At 37.0% G+C, this 13,371-nt stretch overlaps 1 protein-coding gene across 1 annotated transcript in view; it reads left to right on the top strand.

Annotated features, from left to right (window-relative positions):
* The window catches only part of MAPK1 (mitogen-activated protein kinase 1), a 55,871-nt gene extending 43,672 nt beyond the window's left edge, over nt 1-12,199 (top strand). Inside the window, exons 4-9 of the mRNA XM_009888150.1 lie at nt 1,535-1,651; nt 3,504-3,618; nt 4,112-4,243; nt 6,450-6,559; nt 7,311-7,438; nt 9,869-12,199. Of these exons, the coding sequence (XP_009886452.1) occupies nt 1,535-1,651; nt 3,504-3,618; nt 4,112-4,243; nt 6,450-6,559; nt 7,311-7,427 (591 nt within the window). The 3' untranslated portion in view covers nt 7,428-7,438; nt 9,869-12,199. The remainder of the gene's footprint in view (nt 1-1,534; nt 1,652-3,503; nt 3,619-4,111; nt 4,244-6,449; nt 6,560-7,310; nt 7,439-9,868) is intronic.
* Nucleotides 12,200-13,371: the final 1,172 nt, after the last annotated feature.

Below are 13,371 nucleotides of genomic sequence, written 5' to 3'. Positions count from 1 at the left end.
TGATCATTTGTAGTGATTCTCTTTATGTAAGCTGCTAATTGCACACAAGGCAGCTGCTCTGTTTCCATAGCCTGAGAAAACCTTGACATGCTTAAAAGGATTCTTTTTGGTTTTGTTTTTTAAGGATTCAGGGTTCTGTTTGAGGTTGTTGGGTTTTTTTGGTTGGTTGTTTTTTTGTTTGTTTGTTTGTATGTTTGGGTTTTTTTTTAATATGTAGCTAAACTCAGAGGAGTTGTCACATGCAGCCTGGCTTATGAATTTCATCGTTTCCTTTTCTTCAGTCCCTCTGTTTAACAGTCAGCTGCTGAATCTTGTCTTTCAGAGGAAGCTTTTAGTCAGCTGAATCACTTCTTCCTTAACTGATCTACCAATTGTTTCACAGGCTGGGCCACCAGGAAAATAAAGGAGTAGGTTGCCAGGGTACAGTGAGGTTTCTGTGGTTTTGGTAGGATTATCCGTTACAGTCTTTATTGACTACAACATACTATTACTACACATTTTTAATATAATCAGTGTACACAATTAACTATTAAAGAGTAAACTATTATAAAATGTGTGCACCAGAGGAACCTCCTAACTGTCTGCTACTTCTACATCTGCTGCCTTGTTTTTCTGAGAGTAGATATTCTTTCATGCAAATATACTTCGTGTGGAAATTGATCATTATCACAAACTGATATTTGTTTGGTGGTAGCAAGAGCGCATGAATGTGTCTAATGTGCCACTCAACAAGCTTGCCATTTACCTTTTGGAAGGTAAGAAAGGAACAGCTGCTGTACTGTAGAACACTGTCTTTCTTCACATTTTCAATTTTCTTGATTTCTTTCTGGAGAGAAGCACTAAATAGCTCTGAAAGTCGTGGAGCCTCCTTACCAGAGTATCAATAAAAACACTTTTTCCTTTGTGTTAAACTCACTGGTCTAGAACAGAGTTTGGTTTTGTTTTCATGGTGAGATAAAACTGTTTTCCTCATAGAGTGCTGAGAAATATTTTCTTGTGTTTATTTTTTAAGCTCATGCTTCCTTCAGTGACCTACAGTCTCTCTAGTCTAGGTAGGAAGTTTCTCGTGCAAAGATGCAGTCATGATGGTAGCATTTGTAAAAAGGGGTATTGAACTCTGCTATAGATACATTGGTGTGTAATTTTGTTTTCTGGAAATCTTAATTTCTCTTTTTGTTTTCTGGTAAATTTCTAATAACAGGCTGGAGCAGTGTACCTTGCCGCCCGCCTGGCAGAGAAGGTATTAAGTAAGCCCATAGTGGAACGAAAATTATGCACCGGGAACATCTTTTTTTCCCAAGCTGTTTATTCTTACTGTCCCCTTCATGGCCTAATTGGGTCCTGTTTGTACTTAATCCAAAACATTTTTCTTAACCTTTTTGCAATAATTTGTTTCTAAAAATATAGGTTACCATCACTGTATTTGTAGATGTTACATCATGGAATGGTGAATTAGTAATGTTGTGGTATTGGAAGCTGTATGTCTAATATGTTTTCTTTTTCCCCCCCCTTTTTTAAATTTCTTTAAAACCAGATTTGTGACTTTGGACTGGCTCGTGTAGCAGATCCAGATCATGATCACACAGGATTCTTGACAGAATACGTGGCCACACGTTGGTACAGGGCTCCTGAAATCATGCTGAATTCTAAGGTAGGAACCATAGTGCACTGCTCTGGTGCTTCTGTTACTGGTTATTCACTTGTGAGTACCAGTTTTTCTTCCCCCCGGCCTTCTGTGGTTTTTAGGATCAGAACGCATGCATAGTCTTGAGGAAATGTGGCAATGGATTTGCAGTATAGCTACTTGCTTGCAATAAATTTGTGGTTCCAGATGCAATTATTGGATACTACAACAGAGTAATCGTGTGCATGAGCTCCCAGGTGTCCAGTTCCTTGCCAATCATGAGACTTCTTTCCATCAAATGCTTTTCCGCAGAGGAGGAGAGAAGTACTAGTAATGAGAGCGTTTTACTACTGTCTTCATCAAGGCTTGCAAATGTTGCTGTAATATTATCTTGACATCTTGATTTAGATGTAGAATGTATAATGAGGGTGAATCTCACTCTGAAGGCATGTGATCTTTGTTGTGTGTCAATCTTAATTGCATTCCCATAGTCTTAATAAAATCATCCTTTTGTTTTTTTTATACTTGGAATTACTCTTATGTTCTTCTGTGGCTGTTTTAAGGGGTATCCAATCCACGTATGGTGTGAGTAATAGGTGTCCTTCATAACCCTTGCTTTAGTTCTTACAGCCCTATGCTTGTTCACAAAATACCTATATGACATCTGTGTCTATATTTTATGTTCCTCAAAGACTTTGTTGTTTCTGTAGGATTACCGCTTCATAGGTTGTTGGGTTTGATTTGTTGTGGCAATTGTGTGTCTAATGCACTTCTAGAAAATAATCATCTGACCAGTCGAGGTGGTTTGTGGGTTTTGGTGGTTTTTTTGTTTTGGTTTGGTTTTTTTCCCCAGCTTCTTGTATTTTAAACTCTCATTGAGGCCATAAACATATGGCAATTTAACCTTATTTCTGGATATCCACATACATTTGTCATCAGCTTTTACAAGAAAATATTTTGTGTATTTCTGAAGAGGTGGTCAACTTACAATTTTCCTGGCCGATAGCCCGATTCCTTTTAGAATTATAGCGCCTTGAAAACAAATGGTCAAGCAATGACGTCCTGAGAAGCGGGTGCTGAGCTGGCTGTGGATTTGCCAGAGTTACTAGCTTTTGTTGGAAGCTCCCAGCTAATGGGAGGGGGAGCATGGGGCAGCAGGCTGTGGGAGAATAAGGCAAGGGAGCTTATGGAGCCTGGGGTTCTTGAGGTGAACTTGCCCTTGTGTCACCCAGGCACTCTTGTCACTGGTCTGGTTCTGAATAAAAGCCTTTTCTTATGGATAACACAGGTTGTCCATACCTGTGAAGATATGGGCATTTGTTCCATTCTTCTTATATCCCATTTACTGCTGTTGGCCTTCTCACATCATCTTTACTACTTACCTACCTGTTGTGTTTTACAGAACAGCTAACCAACAGTCTGTTTTGCCCTTTCACCCCTTTGATGCTGAAGGCTTCTTATTGTGTGGTATTGAGATCCTATTAGGAAGAAAGATGGTTTTTTTCGCATGTGTTTAGCATGCTGTTAGGAGCCATAGAATTAAGAAGAATAGCTCGTTTCCAAAGTTATTTAGTGTAAATTTGCTGTAAAATTAAGGAGTCTCAGAGATTTGCAGTTGGTACTATGTTTAGTTAAACTTAGCGAATCCATTTGGAAAAGCGTATCTTGCATACTTCAATTCTTGCTGCCCCTTCAAAGTAGTGTTTTGATACACAATCCTTAATTATTTCATTCTGTACAGAAAAATCAAACAGCATGAACAAGCATGACTCATCTAAAAAAAGAGATTTGCGTGCACTTTCAAAATTTACTAAAGTAACATGTTGCTGCAATTATGCAAAAATTTCTTTGACAAAATGTGTTTTCGCTTTACTTGCAGGGTTACACCAAGTCTATTGACATCTGGTCAGTAGGCTGTATTCTGGCAGAGATGCTCTCCAACAGACCTATCTTTCCAGGAAAACACTACCTTGACCAACTGAACCATATCCTCGGTAACCTTTATATAAAAGTAGCATTTCCACATCCCTCTGTCTCTCTCTATACCTTTTCTACCAGCTAAACTGCTCTTGGTCACTCGTTTCTTTCTCTTGTTGGTCAGTATATATAACGTATGGATCTGTCGGTGTATCATCTGTTCCCTGTAGTTATTTCTGCAGTGATTTCTACAACAAATCGTTGATTTGGGAGGTTACTTACCAGTTTATTTACTACATCATCAGACAGGTTTTTAAAATAAAAAAAAAAAATTTAAAAAGGTCAAATATCCTATTAGGTCCTGGTCAATTTTTTTTAAATGTCTATAGACACGCCACTTAATTGGATCGCTTAAACAGATTACAGATCATTAGAAAACTCAAATGCGTTTGTTTATTTACAAGAAAAAAACAACTTAAACCTTTCTAGTAAAGGTTTCTAAAAAAATTCTAAGGTATTCTATACTCTTAAAACATGTTTGTTAATACTGCTTGTATTCATTTTTTTTAGGTATACTTGGATCCCCTTCCCAAGAAGATTTGAATTGTATAATCAATTTTAAAGCCAGAAACTACTTGCTTTCCCTACCACACAAAAATAAGGTACCATGGAACAGGCTGTTTCCGAATGCTGATCCCAAAGGTATTTCATGCTCTATTACATTGTACCAGATCTTCAGAAACAGAAATGATCACCAAAAGTAATGGCAGAGTGGGATTTTTAAAACCACCCTAGGAATTTATCTTTATCTATGTTGGAAGTAGAATATGCAGGTCCTTTAAAACAGCAGTATAAACCTAATATAAAATCATAAACCAGCATGAAACCCTCATACTAGCTTATCTTTTTAAAGCAATTTTAGTAACTCTTTTAAGATTACGTGTTGTGGTGTTTGATCTTTAAACTTACATGTAAAACAGAAATCCTAACTCTTGTTATTGTCTTTGAAAGCATGATACATTACCCGAGTGTTGAACATAGGCATTGGATTTTGACATAGGCATCAAATAAATCTTGAACTTTGTTTCTAAAATCAGATATGAGATAGCTGCTTATTGCTGAACTCAGGATAGTTTGTGCAGGCTGCATGTCAGCTCTAGATGAAACAGGAGCGTGTCAGTATGTCAAAGTATGGATCCTTTGGCAGTATGAAAGGTTAAAATTTAACGGATTAAAAACTCAGTTATGATAAGTGGAGCAAAAGTTATAAAAGCAAGGAACGTAATAATTGTTGCCTTTTTTTAACAAGGCTTTAGTAAAGGGTAAAGATGATTTTGTTTTGCTAGATAGCTTTTAACTTGCTTTTTAAATTCTACTTTGTACAGTTTAAGGGTGGTTGTATTCACAGTACAGTGTTCTGTCTGCTCTGACACAATTCATAAGTCACTTTTGAAAACTGATATGATAATTTACTCTTAGTGAATATGGTCAGCTACCGAACTACCATGTAAAAGCTAATTTCTGCAGATGGAACTGTGTAGAACTGATTATCCTTATCATTCAGAGAAACAGCAGTGATTTATTCTGCTTTTATTATAGTGCTTGTCAATGCGCGGATTTTTACCGTGGGCTTCTGACAGCTCAAATTGTATCAATGCTGATATGCTTAGCTGCTAGGGGAACATGCTGTTTGCATGGCTTCTGCAACTCCTTTTCTTCTAAATCTTCAGAGCAGCTTTGACAGAGCAGTTTTTGAAAAAGCTGTTTGTCAATCATTTCAGTAAAAAGCATTGTGCACGACATGCTTTAGCATGGAGTGAGCATGTGAGTTTCCAGCATTGAGAAAACCGCATAAAAAGATTTAATGTTAATTGCTCTGCAAGTTTACAGCTTTTTCAAGCTGTCCTTGAATGCGGTGGTGGTGGTAAAGTTCTGTCTCTTCTGCAATGCTTGGCATGCGTCTTATCCTGATGCAAAGCCACAACTGCTTTGCTGCAGCAAGTAAGCCTCTATTTAAGTTCTGTGTCATAAATGACGTGGTGAGGAGAAGAAATGGAATGGAGTTTAGGATGCTGCAGATATCTTTGGACTTCTTGCTACTATGATAATTCTGTTTACTTTTCTTGTAAAGAAAGGCAAATGTATTATAATCAAAGTAGCTGAACAGTTGCAGTAACTCTGACTTGTAACGTTTGTCCAGAATCAGACCTCACTCTCTGTCTTACTGGATCTTCAAGTTCTCTATGGATTCTTTATGAGCTGTCTTCAACAGATTTTACCTGAATCTCATGAAAATGCATATATTTGCATCTTAGCAGGAGAGTACCTTCTGGGCTGCTAGTTATGCTAGAATAGTTCACTGTGATGATCTAGAACTCCTAATGACTCCTGGATGACATTTTAGTCATTAAACAGCTGAGTTTTCTTTTCAGAATAAGAACATATTCTTGATTACTTATTCATTTCAGAAGAGCTCTATCTTGGTTTGGATTTTTGGCACAAAAATCTGAAGTATCTATTTGAGTGAAGAAAAAGCCTGATCTGTTCAATTTCTGCTGTAGTTAAAAACAGATTGTGCCATAGGGTTCTACGCATTTCTTCCCTCGACATTCATTCCGATGCTGAGGAGCCTTTGAAAGGGTATACCTCCTTTAGCCTAGACCCTGCCAAAGCAACCTGCAACCGTCAATGCTGTTAGGATGTGCAGGCGAAGATGCTCTGCCTAAGTCCCAGGAAACAATCTGCTGCTGCTGTTGCTGCTGCTTCAGCTGGGGAATCCCAGCTGGAAATTGAAAGTAGCGCAAAGCTTAGGGTAGCATGTATTTTCTGTGTAATATCAGTGTTTATAACCCTTTTGTACCTTGGAGTGTGTATTAAACTCTTGCTCACTTTTTTTTTCCCCTCTTAGCACTTGATTTGTTGGATAAAATGTTGACCTTTAATCCTCATAAGCGGATTGAAGTGGAGCAAGCTTTAGCCCATCCTTATCTGGAGCAGTATTATGATCCAAGTGATGAGGTAAAGACATTGTTAAAATGTAAATGTGGATTAAATGATGCAGCAGGTTATTTTCTTCATTAGTTTAAGGACAGTGCTTATACTGCTCTAATGGAGTTGAAGAATGAATTGCATCACTTTACCAAAATTTTGTATTTCTTGTTCTAGTACGTTTTGGAGGCACAACACATTAAAGGTGTGTGCTAAGTGTACTCTCCTGAAAGTGGAACTTCTCAGCCCACTATGGTCTTGTTTCATGATGTCTGAGATAAGAAGAGAATTACTGAGTTTGCCGTCAGATGATGCATTTACAACCCCCCGATCTGAAGTTCCTGTAGTTTAGTATACAATTTTGATGAGGTTTCAGGTTACTTCTGGTGAAGAAGTAGAGGAGGAGGAAATAAGCTAGTTTTTCTTAAGGGACACATACGTTTATTTGGAGAAATACAAATGTTTTGGATAATTTTTCATCAGGTGGATGCTAAGTTATGAGCCTTGAACAAATATTTTAACTTGTGGTTTAGATTTGAGTAGCTACTTACTATGGTCTAATTTAAAATTTGGTAAACTAATATATAAAGTACACAAAGGACTAATCAAATGAGTTCTCCCTTGAAGACTGCACAGTATTAGACATTTTGCACAATGTGAAATTAGACAATTGCACATGTGAAGTGCATTTTCAGGTTTTTTTTCCCCATACAGGGACTACATGAAGTTCAACACTACAGTAATATTAAAAAATGTAATAATGTGTCTTTATATTATTAAGCCTGTAGCTGAAGCACCCTTCAAGTTTGATATGGAGTTGGATGACTTGCCGAAGGAAAAGCTGAAAGAATTGATTTTTGAGGAAACTGCTAGATTCCAGCCAGGATATCGATCTTAAATTGTGCATAGGTAAAGTCACAGCAATAGGAAACTGCTTGGGCAGGGGGGAAGAATTTTGGAATTTTTTTTACCACTGGTGAAATGTCGAACTTACATTTTCTGTTTATACAATAACTAGCTGTTAAAGGACAGCTTTATGCTTATTCATTTGACCTCAGTCCTATTCTGTTGTTGAAGAAACAGTTTGGGAATCCAAGCAATTGCCTGAGAAGTTTACCTTGTTTTTAGGTTACATTTAAGGAATAAGAATTGCATTTAAATAGTGCTTCTCAGAATAAAAGCTATGGTAACACTTTGAAATGCAAATTTTATTCAAAAAACATTTTAAGGGGGCAATGTTCTTTATATGTTACAGACTATTTTGTCATATGGCTTCAAATGCTTTAAAAAAAACCCCTCTTCCTTAAATGTAATGCACAGAGGAGAAATCCCGTAAATTATTTTAAAGGGGGGGGGAACCGTGAAGCTTCAGTGGGACTTAACTTCAGTTTTAAGTACCTCTGAAATAGTGTAAGTGAATAAGAATAGGTATCTAAATATTCATAAATTAGTTATGACTAATATTGCTAATCTTTTGAAGATTTAAAATTATAATTTAAAATGTAATGTACTGATATTGACTGTCTGACTCTTTGGTGGTGTGCTTTTTGTTTGTTTTGTTTTTGTTTTTTTTTTAATCAATGAACTTAACTGGTCTTCATATACCATGAGGCTTGCAAGTCTCAGTAGTTTCATACAAAATTGGTCAAATACTGAATTGGATAATTTTTGTAATACTTAGAATGATAGAATCACTGAATGGTTTGGGTTGGAAGGGACTGTTAAAGGCCATCGAGTCCAGTCCCCCTGCCGTGGGCCAGGACATCCTCAACCAGACCGGGTTGCTCAGAACTCAGTCCAACCTCACCTGGAATGTTTCCAGGGATGGGGCATCCACCGCCTCTCTGGGCAACCTGGGCCAGTGTCTCACCACCCTCAGCATAAAAAACTTCTTCCTTAGATCTAGTCTTGTGAAACTTTGGTGATACTAGTAGTTTAAAGTATCAAAGTTTTGTGACTGGAAAAGAAAAACAAACCAAAGAGCGTTATCTAGATTGCTTGGTTTATGGTCTTAAAAGTAGTTTCTTTGCTGTTCTCTGTCAACAGCAGCATTCTACAGACACTGTTTTTTGTTGGCAGTTCCAGCAGAAAGGTTAAGTTTTGAGCCCGTGAACTTCCTCACTGCAAGAAATCCATGAAAGAAAGGAAAAAAAAGTGGAGGAAACTTGAAAATACAGTTTTTACTTAAGTAGGGTAACTTCTGTTGCCACTGGCTTGAGTATTCAAATGTATAGAAGTTCACAAATGAAGTCATTTTGATCTTCAGAAATACTGTATTTTGTTTCTTTAAGCTTACTAGCTAATGTTTGAAACTATTTTAATGATTAAAAGTTAGATAAATCTGAGGTTCACACATCTGACTCTTATTAGTTGGGCATTGCCAATAGAATTAGACCTGGGACACCGTAATGTGTGGTGCTTATTTCCTGTCCGCATTTTCTAAAGCTAGTTCTCTACAAGAAGCACTAGCAGTTCCTGTACACTTTCTGGAAGAAAATGACATAAATTTTAGGAGCAAGATGAAACCCATTAATAATAAGCCATAGTATCAAGGAAGGGAGAGCAAGCAGCCAACACTGGTAAATCGTAGTTTATGATCTCTCCTGCTTGCCTCTTTGCCCAGACCTAGGTTGTAGTAGGGATTAAGGGATAAAGGGATTAGGGATAAAGATACCAGTGATCTGGTGTTAATGGAAATTTCTGGTTTGCTAAAAATCTTACCGTTAAATGCTACTCGGAAGAGTTGATTTGGCTGATACGATACTGAAATTTAAATGTTGTACTCAGCTTGGTAATGATAGCTGGTAATTTATCCTAGTCATTTGTGGTTAGAATTATTAGCTATTCCACATCACAACGGTTTACACAGAAGTAGTTGCCATCCTAGTGAAGGCGGGCCCCCAGGAGTTGTATTAAAATGGACAGTAAGCGTCTCTTTCTGTGCATTGCTGCTCCCCCGACACCCCCCACCCCCGGTACTTCATCAGCTAACTCTTCTCAGTGTGTTTATTTCTTGAAATTCAAAACTTCCCTCTTGGCTGTAGTTACTGGAATTGAAAAGCAATGTGAAAATAACAGATTCTTTAGATAATCAAATAATGTACTTCACTCATTAGTTATGATTAATCTTCCTAATCTTTTGAAGATTTAAAATTTTAATTTAAAATATAATGTATTGATATTCACTGTCTCTGGGCTTTTTTTTTTTTAACATATATTGGTACTGCTGTCTGTGCTAAACGTAGTGTACATAAAGCATAGAAATAGGAAAGTATGCTTGTTTTAAAAGGTGATGTTAATACTTTCTGCACTGAAATATGTCTCTGCTCTTTTTTGTAGGACAAGGACTTAAAGGACTGGGCATGCTCAAACGTTGCTGTTCCTCTTCCCAGTTCTTTATTGTTGGTCATGTCTTGTGGCCTCTCTCAGCTTATCCACTAACTCCTTTGAGCCATTCAGGAGGGCAGTTCCTGGTAGTTTTGGCTTTTCATGCTTTCAATGAATCTTTTAAGCCTGAAGAATTGTAATTGACACTCCTATGCGTAATGCCCATTGTTGACCTGTTGCAGTACTGTACTGTAAGTGCACCTACTGCTGGCCGTATTTTAACTGCTTGCTTTCTGGTTTGAAAGATGCAGTGGTTCCTTTCACTCCTGGATCAATATCCAAGAAGATAATTCATTAACCTTTAAGAAGTTTACACCATGAACTATGTTTTTCTGACTTTACTGAAGTCGCTGGCATTTTTTTTAGAAAAGCTACTATTCAGGGCACTTTAAGTCAGTGACATCCCAGATTTTTTTTGCACTTCCTTTTTAAATATAAATGGTTAGCATCCAGCGGATTTTATACCATTATGCTATGGATTACCGCATAAGTCCTGTTCATGTTAATCTTGCTTATGCACTTGTTTGGGTGTCCTGTGCTGCACATACAGGTATTCTGTACAGCGTAAGAGCCACATAGGAACCCAACTTAATTGAATTCATCTAAGAAACATTTTTTCCATGTATTGACAAAATTAGTACCTTTTTCTCCCCGCCTTTTCTAAAAGAGATCATTTAAAGTTTAACCATGTTGGAGGCGTAGTACTTCCAAAGTTCATACCATGTAGTAGTGTTTATAAGACTTGTGCAAAGAGAATGAGCGGCAGCTCGCCAACTTATATTTGCTCACCGTGTGGTGGAAGATTAACAAAGAACATAATGGCATGATGACCTAACGGTGAATGCTTTTCTCTGTGGAAGGCATCCATATGTGGTGGCAAGCGAGAAACCAAAATATGAAGTTAATAAACTCAGTCTACATACTGCATACTAATGAAATGCTTCAAATGAGGATTGATAGTTTTTACATTTGAATCTAATCACTGACATTCAGAATTCTTGCAGAGAGGAACACTGCATCTTTAAATGAGAAAGTTTGATTTTACTTTTGCTCCTACAGCATGTCAGCATCTCAAGTTCATTTCTTGCAACCTACACTATGGTGATTTGTAATCAAGCCTCCATGAGCTCGTGACATGAAGTACTGTTCTGTTGTCAAGTACTATCAAACTTTTCTGATAATGCTGAGTTAGGACAACCAAACAAAGCTAGCACTAAATAATGTTTAAAATTGTATACCTTTTAATGATCTTTTCAAGTATTTGTTACTGAAATTGTATAATGTGGAGTTTACTAGGTGTTATGTTCCAGTGCAGTGCCTCCTTTTCTTTCCCCACTGCTCTCTGTGGTGAGAAATTTGCCTTGTTTAAAATAATTACTGTGCCCTCGCATGACTGTTAAAGCTTTCTGTGCAAAGATGATTGTCTAAGTGCCACATGCCTATGATTGAGAAAAAAAAATAATCTATTGTTACCTCTGAGTTGTGTTCAACTGAAATGCTATTCAACAAATAACTTAGGAAAAATAGTTCTATTTTTAGCTTTTCATATCTCTGCTGTCTTTTTCTCATTTTATTTTGGCAGCAGTGAAGAATGGATTGTATAAAGACTGCTTGCTAATATGAACAAAATGCACTTGTAATTCCTGGAAATAAATTTAAATCTTATATCTTCACATTAACATTAAGAATTAGTTTTTGGTTTCCTCTTGGGTAATGTGTTTGAATGGAAATCAGGTTCAGTTGCTACTGTAGTATATAAGGATGCTTGCTGGTTAATAACTCCAGGCTTCCTCATACCATTTATTCTGCTCTTCAAAGAAACCTAGAAAGCCATTAACTTAGACTTCTATAGATAAGGGTGCTTACAAGATTCCATTTCAAAATTTTCTTTTTCCTATAGTTTAAGTGTTAGTCTGCCAAAACTAATTTTTAATAAGCAAGGGTTCATCATTAAAGGGCATTTTCTATTAGGAACTTCCTGTGGTACATAAATCTCTGTTGCGGGGAACATATTAGGAGCATTGTCAGGACGCTGCACAAGTGATCATTGGATTGTGGTATGGAACCTATGCTAAAAACATTTCTATAGAAATATGCACTTGACTGTTGATACTAGTGTAGAAATTTCTCTTGACATTTCTACGCATCTTTACCAAAATACTTTTCTCACTCAGTTTTGAGAAGTTGAAAAATTTCTAGGATCTCTGCTACTTGTATGATCATCACTACAGGAATCATTTTTGGCATGGTTGGAAAGATGACTGTTACTGAAATTAGTTTGTAACACCTCAGTTTTAATTTATTAAGGAAGACGTTTGGCAGCTTACTTCACCCTACTCTTTCCCTGTTCCTTTTTTAATACTTTCTTTAATTTTGGATTTCTGGGGAGGTGTAGACTTACCCTTGCATTCTGTCTCTCCAAGTGAGAAGCCGAGGGTTTGCTTTACCTAACATCTGGTGCTTTCGGGCTTTCTTCCTTACCTATTGCTGAATCCAATTGGCATCCATCAGTATCAGTAACCACATCATCAGTCTGACTGAATTCAGTAAACATTGTTGGGTTGAATTAGTGGATGCGTCAAATGCAGAAGTATGATTTTTATTTTTTTTTGTCGGATTTTGAGAATAGTTTAGAAGAAGGTGCCTATAACAACACTGTGTTAGGTCAGTTATTTCATCATTTTACATTGATTTTTGGTTTTTTCTTCTTTATGTAGTTTTAATATTTTAGAGCGGAGAACAGCAAATCTTAATCAAAGTAACATGCATATTTCATGGTAAAGATGTTTTGGGAATGAGGAATGTAAACAGTTCACTGTCAAAAACATTCCAAACTTACAGCTGAAGAAAAATATGCAAATGTAAAATTCTCATGGATGCTTTGGCAAATAAGCGTCTTACTCTGCTGTCCTGACTGTCGCCAGACTCTTCCTCATCAATATCGCACGTTATATCAAATCTGAAGTGTTCACCGCAGCACGTGGGCTGAGCGGTGTGGTGCACTGGGAGCTGTCAGGAGTAGCAGTGATGACATCACTCGGCAGTGGCCAAATGAAACCCGAGGAGTTGAGCGTGGTTTTCCTTACGGAATGAGAAAAAGAAAAACCTGTTGTTGCTGCCCACTGTAATATGCTACGATATATTTATACCATGTCGAAGTTGTTTGCTGAGCAACTGTACTATAGATTTAAACTTTATTAATATATATTTGCTTATGTTAGTGTAGTTTATATAGTCCTTGGTTATTGATAAATTTATTGTGTTGTTACAGCACAGTGATATGGTATAAATATAGGTCTATACATACCCACCATATACTCATGAATTTGGTCCCTTGCATAGTACTTTTATATTTGTACAGCGATGTCTTCGAGCAATCCCAGATTTTAGGGGAAATATTTTTGTAAATGCAGTGGTTTAAACAAAAAAGTCCAATTGATCCTTTTACTAAGTTT

This window comes from Charadrius vociferus, unplaced genomic scaffold (assembly GCF_000708025.1).
Source record: "Charadrius vociferus isolate BGI_N301 unplaced genomic scaffold, ASM70802v2 scaffold326, whole genome shotgun sequence".
Classification (NCBI taxonomy): Eukaryota; Metazoa; Chordata; class Aves; order Charadriiformes; family Charadriidae; genus Charadrius; species Charadrius vociferus.
This window is presented reverse-complemented; position numbering and strand designations above follow the sequence as displayed.